General features: G+C 44.8%; 1 protein-coding gene across 3 annotated transcripts in view; it reads left to right on the top strand.

Moving 5' to 3' along the window:
* HK1 (hexokinase 1) overlaps window positions 1-12,930 on the top strand; it is a 69,687-nt gene that overhangs the window by 23,116 nt on the left and 33,641 nt on the right. For all 3 annotated transcript variants that reach the window (XM_055325228.1, XM_055325229.1, XM_055325231.1), the window contains exon 3: window positions 8,482-8,630. In XM_055325228.1, coding sequence (XP_055181203.1) covers window positions 8,482-8,630 — 149 coding nt within the window. The remainder of the gene's footprint in view (window positions 1-8,481; window positions 8,631-12,930) is intronic.

Raw genomic sequence — 12,930 nt, 5'->3', positions numbered from 1 at the left:
AGGAAAGCCTTTGTATCTCACGCACAAAATCAATTCATTGAGCAGGGCAAAGGTAGGCATTTCCTGAAGGCGGGGTTTCTGTTTGCCCTGTATTCCATCTAGTGCCGACCTGGACTTAAGAAAGACATCTGTCCCTGTGTTTGTTTTCCATTATTTGCTGTGAATAATGGCAGTCATCATAAAGTGGAGAGTTGCCAGGGGCCCTTCAGGTGTTTTGCTTAATGAGCCTTCTCTGGAAGAGTGGTTCTCCTGGCTTTGGTGGAAATGGGAAATGTGGGAAGTTGCAAGTAGGAGACAGCAGGAGCAGGAAGGAAGGTTGAGGCCAAAGATTTGAAGAGGTAGTTGGAGGGAAGCCCAATGCTATAAAAAAAGAGGCTGAACTTGACATTAAAAAGAGGGGAAAAATACCCAAACACAGAACACTGGATTAATCTCTGGCTCAGCTGCTTCTTACTTGACCGACCTTGGTGGTGTCACTTAACTCCATATGTCTCCATTTCCTCATCTGTAAAATGGATTCTCAACCCTACTTTCTCTGCCTGACAAGGCTGCAAGAAGATCAAATGAAAGTGCTTTGGAAAGTGCAAACCACCGTGAGAGTTACAGTGGGTCCTTCTTCTCCTTAAAGCTAGTGTCATCTAATAGCTAACTTTGTAAGAATTCTTTGGGAAGGCCCTTCCCGGCTGATATAGCCAGTCAGAGGATGCCCAACATCAGGCCTAAACATGTAGGTCTAGCCCTGGGGAAAAATGATTGAGAATTTTTCAGAATTCACTGGCATCTCTGTGATGTCACAGGGGAAGGAGGCAGAAAAAAGGGAAAAGCAAGTGCAGGCTGTCTCACTCCCACCCTAATACCCCACAAAATGTGGAGGAGCCCACAGACGGCTGTGGCTCTGGTGCCTCTGCAATGGGGTGACGGGACACCATGGCTCTAACTGGGGAACGAACCAGAGATAAAATAGACGCCCTTTGTTATGGAGGGCAAGTAGGTAATGGGGGCTTCCTTCCCTAATAAAGAATATTGAATTTAGGAGCCTTCTGGCTATAGTTGAAAGAAATCTAACTCAAATTTGTGTAAGCAAAAAGTAAAATTTTAGGTTCATATAACTGGGAAATCTAGTTGTAAGTTGGCTTCTGTATCCTGGGACTCACCCATCTCTTATTCTTGTAGTCTGTGTGTTGGCTGCATTCAAAGGGCACGTCTTCCATATGGTGACAAAGGTCTGCCCTCCCTGCCCTCCCCCTCCCCCCACCTCCGTGCTAGTGATCCCAGTGATGGTGTTGGAGAGGGTGATGATTGGCTGACTTGGGTCATGTGCCCATCCTGAACCAGTTGTGATGGCCAGGATAGGTGACTCTGGATGCTCCTGGATCATGCACCTGGGTCCCACATTGGTCGCGCTAGAGCAACAGCTTACCCATGACCTGAGATGAGAAATGGGGAGGATAGTTATCTAAAGAGATGCTAGACAGCCAGCAAGGTTTACTGGAAATCTTTTTGCTCTACCAGAAGTCATTCCTCAGTGGCTTCTGCCGGGCAGAGAATAGTACTAGAGGGACAGGCATTTGACCTGGACAGTTCTCTTGAACGAGCAGTAAACACCGATTCCCCGCTGTGTGCAAGACTTAGCATGAGGAGAAGGAAGTACGCAGTCACTTTCAAGTTGCTTGTCATCCAACTGGGGAAGATAAGGCACATACATACACACAGAAGAGAATGTGCATCACGATATTTGCAAGTATGTGAGCCACTAAGAAGAGAGGGGCTCTGGCTGTGCCAAAGGTATAACCACAAGCAAGTCATTCAGCTAGATTGGCTGGAGCCTCCTTATCCATAAACCAAGAAGGTGAGTTGGTATTTGTCCCATGTCTCCTGAGCTGCAAATGTGATTTACAGAAAGAGGTGCCAGCTGCCATTTCCTTTAGCAATAATAAACACACCCTGGAACCAAGGTCACTGCTCAGGGTAGGTTTGGGAACTGCACTGGGCTTGACAGTGACTCCTTATAAACTGCCTTCTGGGTCAGGCACCCCTCAAATCTGTTGACTTCCACCTGCAGGTATAGGGAATGTCCAGTATTTAGTGTTGTCCTGACATCCCAAGGTCACCCTTTCTGGTTGCCGTCTCTGACCCTAACTTCTTGGGACCCTATTGGCCTAACTTGTTGAAGGAAGGAGCAGTGGAGAGCTGGAGTGGACAGGCTGGAGTGGGAGGCCCGGATGGGGCATGGGCCTTTGTAGAGTTGTAGAAATGAGGCCGGCCCCCTGTATCCTAAGGCCAGATTCCTCCCATTATTAGCAGCTGAGGTCACTTTCACTTCTGCTGCTTGAAAAACTTTAGGCCTGAGTCCTGCAGAGGTGCTGCCTGTGACCTGACTCCCCTCCTGCCTCAGAGGCTGAAGGCTTTCACTTGATCTGTGTCAGTGCTGACACCAATACACAGCAGCTTCTCTGCAGATGCCTGGAATTTGAGCTCAAGAACCTCCTTTCACTTAGACCTTTGATTCAACTGGAAATGAGACTTTTTTTTTTCTAGAGATTTTATTTATTTATTCATGAGAGACACACACACACAGAGAGAGAGAGAGAGAGAGAGGCAGAGACACAGGCAGAGGGAGAAGCAGGCTCCATGCAGGGAGCCCGATGTGGGACTTGATCCTGGGTATCCAGGATCAGGCCCTGGGCTGAGGGCAGACGCTCAACCACTGAGCCATCCAGGCGTCCTGAAAATGAGATTTCTGACCAGGCTGGCAACTGACAAATTGGTCTTTTTTTTTTAAGTTATGATGTAAAGTTGGTGTAAAGCATGAAAAAAAATAAATGTTTATTTAGACATTAAAACAGTAAAAAGTTAATTAAGTAAAGACATCAAAACAAAAGTACCCATAATTTCATGCTAGCACAGTATTTGCTTTGGTGCCTGTTAATACTCACAAGTGGCTTAGAATTGTTTGCCCTATTGAGTTTTCGTTGTCTTCAATGGAGAACAAAGCAGAACAAAACCAAGAGCTGCAAAGAGTCATGGGTGGATATTGAGGAACCCCGGAATGAAAGCCTGCCATTCTGGTTGCACTAAAGTCTCACTCCACTGCTACCCTTGGGGACCCTCGTTCACGAGGTCTGTTCTGCAGGAAGTTTGAATTTGAGCTTTGGATTCACACTCAGGCTCTGCCACTGAGGTTGTGTGCTTGGGCTAGTCACCTAACCCCTCCCATCCTTCACTTGCTTACCTGAAAAATGGGGATCACAACAGTACCTACTGCATAAGGTTGAGAGTGTTAAAAATAAAATGATGTGTATGAAGCACTTATCAACTGTGATTCCATTCATATATAGAGCACAGAGGCTCAATGAAAGTTAGTTGGTGGTAAAATAAAGTGAGTTTCAGGGGCTCCTAGGTGGCTCAGTTGGTTGAGCATCTGTCTTCTGCTCAGGTCATGATCTTGAGGTCCTGGAATTGAGCCCCATGTCGGGCTCCCTGCTCAGCAAGGAGTCTACTTCTCCCTTTCTCTCTGCCCTTAGGTCTACTCGTGTTCTCTCTCTCAAATAAATAATAAAATCTTTAAAAAGAAAAGTACTTTTGATTTCTAAGTAATTCATCCTCCTGAGAGGGGCCACCTCCCTCATACCAAATTCAGTTTTTAACTGGGTAGCAGTAAACACCATGGAGATTAGGGTTCTGATGGGAACTCTAAGAAAACTGGGGTGGCTGGCTGGCTGGCTCAGTCAGTAGTTGAACGTGGATTCTTGATCTTGGGTTTGTTTGAGCCCCATGCTCGGTAGTAGAGATTACTTAAAAATGAAATCTTTTTTTTTAAAGATTTTATTTATTTATTCATGAGAGACACAGAGAGAGAGAGAGAGAGAGAGGAAGAGAGAGAGAAGCAGGCTCTGTGCAGGGAGCCCGATGTGGGACTCGATCCTAGGACTCCAGAATCCCGCCCTGAGCTGAAGGCAGACACTCAACCACTGAGCCACTCAGGCATCCCTTAAAAATAAAATCTTTAAAAAAGCGCCCCATACCAAAAAACCCCTCTGAACTGATTTGAACAAACCACACAGTCAGGGGCAGAATTTCCTACAAATTTGTGACACCTGCTTCCCAGCATTCTCCCTGGGTCTGTTTCCTTTGGACCATAGAAGCAATTTAAAACCAGTGGCATCATGTGGCATATTCATGGAATAGAATATAATTTGGTCATAGAAAGGTCTGAGGTGCTAATATGTGCCACAACATAGATTCACCTTGAAAACTTCAGGTATAGCAGATGAAAGAAGCGATCTGCAATAGCCCACCTACTGTGTGAGTCCATTGATATGAAACGTCCAGAGTAGGAACATCTGTAAAGATAGACAGTAGGTTTGTGATGGTTGGTGGATAAGAGGGGTTGCCGGGAAGTGGGTACGGAGTTTCTTTTCAGGATGCTGAAAGTGTTCTAAAATTAGGTAGTGGTGATGGTTGCACAACTCTGTAAATATCCTAAAAAAGAAAAACAACACTGAATTCTACACTTTAAAATGGATGAATTGTAATGAACTGAAATGAAAATAACCTTAAAAAAATAAATGGGGATGAATTGTATAATATATGAATAATTTCTTGATAAAGCTGTTATTTAAAAAATCAGCCAACCAGCAGCAGCACTGCTTTGTGCTTAATGACAATAAGCAGGACTACCTTGAGTGAGTGAATGATTAGGCCACCAACTCCTGTGATCAAGCAGCCATCGAGTATTTACTGAGTTCTTCTGGGTGCCATGTGTAGATGCACATAAGCCTAGGCTGTGGTTTTTCTCCGAAGGAACTTGAGAGAGAGGATAATAATAGTGAAAATTTGCTGTGAGAATCTTCGGTTCCTTCATTGAGTCCTTTACCACCCTCATGAGTTCAAGTATTTGTTGAGCTCTTACTGTATATCAAACACCATCCTAAGTTCCAGAAATAGGGCAGTATGTCAGAGATTACAAGTTGGTAGAATCAAAGATACGTGTACTTTATAAAAAAGGTAAGCTTTTTTTTTCCTAACCATCCATTACCTTAAAAAAAAAAAATAAGAACGAGACCCAGAATAGCCAAAACAATCTTGAAAAAGAAGAACAAAGCTGGAGGATTCTCACTTCCTGGTTTCAGATTTTACTACAAAGCAACATTAATCAAGACACTGTGGTGCTGATATAAGGATAATAGATCAGTGGATCAGAACTGAGAGTTCAGGATATCAGTTCTATATCAACATTGAGGAAAAAAGAATTTGGAGTTCAGAAACCCATACGTGCATGGTCGCTTGATTTTTGACAAAGGTGCAAAGACTGTTCAATGAAGGAAAAAACAGTCTTTTCAGCAAATGGTGCTGGGATAACTGGATATCCATATGTAAAAGAACTAGGTTGGACCCCTACCTCACACCATAAAGAAAAATCAACTTAAAATGGATCAAATACCTACATGTAAGAACTAAAACTATAAAACTCTTATCAGGAAACATAGGTGTGAATCTCTGTGACCCTGGATTTGGCAACAGCTTCTAAGATAGGGCTCCAAAGGCACAAACAACAAAAGGAAACAATAGATTGGTTGTACTTCATCAAAGCGAAAAACTTTTATGCCTTATAAGTCACCATCAAGAAAGGGAGAAGACAACCCACAGAATGAGAGAAAATATTTGCAGATCATATATCTGATAGAGACTTATGTCTAGAACATGAAGAAATCTTAAAATTCAACACTCAAAAAGACAATCTAATTTTTAAAACAAGCTGGGGAATCTGAGGGGACATTTCTCCAATGGAGGTAAAAAATGGCCAAGAAGCACATGTAAAAAAAAATAAAAATTAAAAAAAAAAAGAAGCACATGTAAAGGTACTCATTGTCATTAGCTAGAGAAGTGTAAATGAAAATAAAGTAAGATGAGTATTTGTCGTTTCTAATGGCTGAGTAATATTCCATAAACCACATCTTCTTTATCCACAAATACCCACCATTTGCTTCAACGTGGATGGAACTGGAGGGTATTATGCTGAGTGAAGTAAGTCAATCGGAGAAGGACAAACAGTGTATGTTCTCATTCATTTGGGGAATATGAATAATAGTGAAGGGGAATATAAGGGAAGGGAGAAGAAATGTGTGGGAGATATCAGAAAGGGAGACAGAACATAAAGACTTCTAACTCTGGGAAATGAACTAGGGGTGGTGGAAGGGGAGGAGGGCGGGGGGTGGGGGTGAATGGGTGACGGGCATGGAGGGGGACACTTGACGGGATGAGCACTGGGTGTTATTCTGTATGTTGGTAAATTGAACACCAATAAAAATTAATTTATTTAAAAAAAAAGAAAATAAAGTAAGATGATAAATATTGAGGATGTGGAGAAGTTGGAACCTTTATATATCACTGGTGGGCTAGACAATGGGGCAGCTCCTCAAAAACTAGTATCAGTTCCTCAAAAAGTTCAACGTGAATTACCAGTTGACAGAGCGTTCTACTTCTAGGTATATACCCAAGGGGAATAAAAACAGCTGCACAAGAATTTATGCAGAAATATTCATAGCAGTGGTATTCATGATAACTAAAAGGTAGAAACCACCCAGATATCCATCCACAGACAAAGGGGTCAATGAAATGAGGTACATCGATATAATGGATTATTTGACTATAAAGAAAAAGAGTACTGACACATGGTACAACAAGAAGCTGGTCACAAGAGGTCTCATGCTTTATGATTCCATTCATACGAACTGTCCAGAATGGGTGAATCTTTGGAGACAGAGTAGATTAATGATTGCTTAGGGGCAGTGGAGCAAGCGGGTGCTTGATTGAGAGGGTGATAGTTAAATAGTTCAGGGTTTCTTTCTGAGGTGATGAAAGCATTCTGAAACTGGTTTGTGGCAATGGTGGCATAACTGAATATACTAAAAACCATCGAATTGCACACTTCGGTGAGTTGTCTGGTGATTTATATCTCAACACTACCGTTACCTAAAAATAGAATATTAAAGATGCTTCCCTAGGAAAATGAGATCCCAAGCAGACTTGTATCTATACTGCTGTGGGATTGAGGACCTAGGGGACGACTGGGGCTCGGGATGGCAGGGGTGGCTGTCACCCCTGGCATGATACACATTGGGACAGTTGGGCATGTCCCTCAGCAGTAAAATTAACAGATTTTAACTGAGTTTTTACTTTTTTAATTTTTAATTTTTTTTTAAGTTTTATTTATTTTTTAAAGATTTATTTATTTATTCGGGGGGGGGGTGGGTGGGTGGGGCAGAGACACAGGCAGAGGGAGAAGCAGGCTCCATGCAGGAGTCCTGACGTGGGACTCCATCCTGGGTCTCCAGGATCACGCCCTGGGCTGCAGGCGGCGCTGAACTGCTCCACCACCGGGGCTGCCCTAACTGAGTTTTTAGAAGCATATGTAACAATTACTAATGAGAAACAAGGTAAAGAATGGTTAGATGGTGGCTTGATGGTTTGGGATCTTCCCACGGCCACCTCCATTGCTGCTTGTCTGGTAGCCTCGACATACAATCCCATTATCTTTGTCCCACTCAGCCCCACCCTAGTTGGTGTAGACATTGGGCCCAAGGGATGTAACCATATCAGGCCGGTTCCTCTTACGTGACTAAGAGGGATTTCTGTTAAAAACATTCCCTGTTTAGAAACAACACAGGTGTCCACCGACAGGTGAGTAGATAGGCAGTGTGGTAACTGTATACAATGGACTATCAGCCAGCCTCAGAAAGCAGTGAAATTCTGACACGTGCTACAGCATGAATTTTGAGACATTATGCAAAGTGAAATAAGCCAGACGCAAAAGGCCAAGTATTGTGTGATTCCATTTCTGTGAACTATCCAGACTAGGCAAATCTGTAGTGATAGCAAGCAGAGTGGCAGTGACCAGGGACTAGGGGAGGAGGAGTGAGGAGTGACTGTCTGATGGTTCTTAAGTTTTGTTACCCTGTAAGGGCTGATGAAAAGTTTTGGAGATGGATGGTGGGTGATGGTTGCACAACATTGTACATAACACCACCTAAAGATGGTTATAGTAGTTAATTTTATGTTATATATATGTTACCATGACTTAAAAAAAAATCTCCTGGGGAATAAGTCGGGGTGTAGACTCCCTGAGATGACAGGAACTCAAGGCATGGAAGAGACCTCAGACATGGGATTTACTCTGAGTTGAAATACCTGTTTTTATTTTATGGATAACAATGCTGTTTGGGGGAAAGGATAGGGAATTAGAGAAAGTGTAGGTGGGGCTTTGTGTGGAGTTTGGCTCTCTCGTTCCCCTACTTGGAGCTGGCCTGCTGCATGCCAGGCTGGGAGGGTTTCCCTGGCTCATTTTCCAGACAGAGCAGTGGTTGGATGAGGTTTACATGGGAGGAGGCAGGCCAGCCAGACCTGTCAAGAAGTGAGCAAAGCATGACGCCTTCCTGTAACATACGAAGCTGATGTGATACCTGTTGTCTCCCTAAACAGAAAAGGGAGATTTCATTGCCCTGGATCTTGGCGGGTCTTCCTTTCGAATTCTGAGGGTGCAAGTGAATCATGAGCAAAACCAGAATGTTCACATGGAGTCCGAGATTTACGACACCCCGGAGAATATCGTGCACGGCAGTGGAAGCCAGGTGGGTCCCCTCTCCCTTTTGATCAGCCCCAGTAGGTTCAGACGTTCGGGAACTAGACCAAGCACTGATGGCTGAACCCCTGAGAGGAGTCCTCAAAGATTCATGTGGAGGGGGGGTCCTGGTGGAAGGGTGTGACCATCTAAGGAGAGCCCACTGTCTGGGGAAATTGGTGGACGGGAGGGTATAAAGAGGGGTCCTGGCAGCTGTGGGGGTAAATGTATTCATTCCCTTGGGATCCTGGGTTTGGCTCCCTAGCAGAGGTTTAGCAGAGTCCTTGGGTGAAAACGCTCTTTCCTTCAAGTCATTGGCCACTTCACCTAGCTCACCTAGGGCCCAGGGCATGGCTGTCACCTGGTAGGGCAGGAGGAACTTGAGTTCATGGCCCAGGGATAGTCAAGGGCTCCTGGCTACCTGATTTAATGGTCTCCTGAGAGTCCTGGGTACAAACTGTCATCACCCCCTTCCCTCACATTGGATACCTGAGGCCCCTCCCCTTCATGGGCACCCGTGGAAGGACTGCCTTCCCTAGCTGGCCAAGGGGTTGTGGATGTGCTCAGAACGCCTCTTGTCCTGTGGCTGGCTGTGGTGAATGGTGGGGCCCTAGCTCATTAAGGACCCTGTGGACACTCTGTGTCTGTCACTCTGTGTCCTGTGGGAGCTGCTCTGCATAGTCTCCTGGAGATGTTCAGGCTCCTGTGGTCTGTAGCTTGCCTCCTGAGTCATGGCCACTGCCCAGGATATGTATTCATTGCTTGCCAAATATTTGTTTTAGGAAGGGTGTGTTCATGTCAAGGTTCGTGACTAAGTTCTCCAGAAAACTCATTTGTTCTGAGCTGGACTTTGAGATGAGACCCAGGAGCCTTCTCCTCTTGACTCCACTTTGTTTCTAAATTACTGTCAGTGGGGCAAGCTTTCTGCCGATTTTTGGTTTTGGGCTTTTTTTTTTTTTTTTTTTTTTGCGGAGAGAAAAGAGCTAATCCTAGTCTTTCACTTGCTCCTGGAGGTTTGGGCTTAGGGCTTTTCTGACTGTGTCCCACGGAGAATGGAAGAAGACACTGTCATCAGAACAGGCAGCCAATGAAATGAGTGTATCACTCATTGGATGGCCCTGCCTGCAGGTTCCCTTGCTTATCCCTTCACTGTTGGGCTACAGCCACTGGCTCATCCTTCCTATGAGTGCATGAGGACAGCCAGCTGTGAGGTCTCCTAATCCTGCTCAGTGGTTGCTGCTTTATCCTTCCTGCAAGTGGCCAGCAGCCTCGAGTTGGCATCCTGCTCCTTTCATTTGACAATAAGTACTGACCTTCACTGTGAGCGACAAGTCCTTGGGTTTAGCCACCTCTGCTGCCTTCACCATCAGGACTCTTCCCCCATGGCTGAGACATTCATGTGTGCTTTGGCTTGACCTTTGAGGAGCAGGGTTTGTAAATTAAGGGAGTACCCCTCAACAGGTGCACACTTGGCTATATATCCACTTCCACAGTGACTTCCTTCTTACTGCACCCCCAGGACCTCATCTCTCCCAGCCTCTGTCCCCATCTTCTCAGCTCTAGGATCACTGTTTCCTGCCATGTTTCTGCCTCTACCCATTTCAAGCAGTCTGCAAAACTAAAACAAAAACAAAAAAGGTGATGAGGGTGATGATAATGATGGTAATGATGGTGTATTTATTATTACAGCAGTACTTCCATAGTGCTTGTTACATACAGGTCACTGGTGTCAGCACTTTGAATGAATTAACTCATTTCATCATCATTCCCATTTTATAGATGAGAAACCTGAGGCTCAGATTTTAAGTAACCAGCCCCTTGGGTCACAGCTCATAAGTGATAGAGCTGGGATTTGCACCCAGGTAGTCTGGTTCCAGATGTTGCAGTTTCAGCAACGTAGAACACTCTGAGCCTGGGGCTTGTCTTTATTGTTTTTAAAATTTCTTGATGGTCAGGAAGTGTGAGGGCTGTGGGCAAGGAGGAGAGTCCAGGAGATGAGGAAGAGGGTTGGCAGTTGAAAATAGGGATGAAACAGGAAACCCTCCTTCAGAACTTTAGTTTGAGATTAAAAATAAGTATCAGCGGACCATTTTTCTTATCAGCCCGTAGAATTTTGTAGGAGGCTAAGGGCCCCATTGTGCTCATGAAGCAAGCTCAGACTCACAGTCTATGGAACAGTCCTGAATTCATGGGGTTGTGATCTCATCTTCTCTAATATGCAGGAATTTTAGATAGATTTTTTTTAAAAGATTTTATTTATTTATTCATGACAGTCACACACAGAGAGAGAGAGAGAGAGAGAGAGAGAGAGAGAGGCAGAGACATAGGCAGAGGGAGAAGCAGGCTCCATGCACCGGGAGCCCGACGTGGGATTTGATCCCGGGTCTCCAGGATCGCGCCCTGAGCCAAAGGCAGGCACCAAACCGCTGCGCCACCCAGGGATCCCTAGATAGATTTTTAAACCTTTTATTTGGAGTAATATTAAACTTACAGAAAAATTTCAAGATAAACAGAAAGAGCTCTGGTAGATACCCTCATCCAGATTCCCCAGTTCTTAACTATTTGCTTTATCTTTTTTTCTACCCCTCTACACACACACACACACACACACACGCACGCATGCACACACACACAAGTATCCCAAAAGGTTCAGCTCAGCTTAAGCTTTAACAATACTCTTGGAAGCATGAATGCAACCTTCTTAAAAATCATTTCTTTAGTTTGGGAAATTTTAAATCATAAATATGTAAGTTTTTGTTGTAGTCATTTTTACCCTTTTTAGTTGGAGAAATGGAATCTGTGTGGGGATTTTTAAAATAATGATTATGTTGTTAGAGGAAAAAAAATGCTTTTTAGACACAAGAATCTTGAGCCCTGTGGGTCTGGGTAACTTCCCTTCCTGATGGGTCCCAGACTTGGGTTAGCTTGGTGGTAGCTTCCTGTCTCTTGAAACAGGCTGGGAGTTCCTGGGCCATGAGCATTTCCTTCTTAACAGCACTGCTGGGCTGAGGTGTTTGGTTTGGATCTGGGAGCCCTTAGAGCACCTCTTCCATGGGAATCCATTTCTACAGCTGGCCTTCTCCCTGCTACTTCCTGCCTGTAGCCTTCCCTCCAGCCTCCCTTCAGCTGGCTGGCCATCTCTCCTGAGGGCCACAGGGGGGCCAGGGGCTTGTGACAGCAGATGACGCAGGGCTCACTGACGGACTTAGTAATGGATTTATATTACTTAGAAATGTGGGTCGTGGGAAGCTTAGCCCAGCTTCTCCAGGGAAGGTGGTCATGTGTCTCTTGAGTCGGAGTCACTGGCTGCAGCCATCGTCCGAGCAATAGTGAGTCAGGGACAGAGGCTTTTAGTCAAAGTCGGCAGGTTTTCCTTTACTCTGGCAGGCAAGTCAGATTTTAGAGCTGGGTCAGGAATATCTGGGTAAAGTTGGGGAAAGGAATAGTGACTTTTGGCCCCTCTTGAGGGTATCCCTGCAAGGAAAGCTTTCGGGAAGTAGCCTTGTCTGGGAACATGGGCTGGGGTTGCTTCCTGTGACCATGTGGTTGGCCCTGCCAACGCTGCCTTCTTCTGACTTTCTAGAAGCTCTGTAGCTGTGCAAATCCCATACATAGGGGAGGTCTAGTGTTATGATAGCCATGTGAAAAAGATTGGGTTACTGAGACTGCGGCATGGTTGCCAAAAAGCATATATATGCTTTGATTACATTAATAGGGGTATAGAGCTAAGGAAAAGGGAGATTCCTTAGTTCAACTAAGCTCTCCTGTGTTCAGAACACATATAAAACATTATATTCAATTGTAGGTACGTTTTAGAGATGAGGGGAGGTTTTAGAGAGATCCAAAAAAGTTGCCTTAGAGGGGATGAGCCTTCCCTCATTGACAGTATTTGTGCAGAGACTATGGGAACAGTGTCCTGTGCTCTTTCCAGTGGATCCTAAGATGTGTATGCCTATCCCAGGCAATGTGTCATGGAGCGGGCAAGCTTAAACTAAAATACACTGAATAAACTGCAGTGTATGCATACCACAGACTACTATGCAGCAATTAGAAGGAATAGTCTACAGAGGCACGTGACAACGTGGGTGACTCTTCCCACACGTAATGTTGAGTGAAAGAAAGCGGACACCAAAGAGTGCACCCTCCTTGCATTTATATGTCGCGGACAGACAGCAGAAAGAATCCAGAGTGCTGGAAGTCAGAGCAGCTGCCAACTGCCCTTGTGGGGTTAAGTGGTAGCAGTGAGTCGGAGGGATGTGTCTGGGCGCTGACGGAGTTGTGTTTCTTTTCTTTTTTTTTTTTTAAAGATT

The sequence above is a fragment of the Nyctereutes procyonoides genome, unplaced genomic scaffold (assembly GCF_905146905.1).
Source record: "Nyctereutes procyonoides isolate TBG_1078 unplaced genomic scaffold, NYPRO_anot_genome, whole genome shotgun sequence".
Classification (NCBI taxonomy): domain Eukaryota; kingdom Metazoa; phylum Chordata; class Mammalia; order Carnivora; family Canidae; genus Nyctereutes; species Nyctereutes procyonoides.
This window is presented reverse-complemented; position numbering and strand designations above follow the sequence as displayed.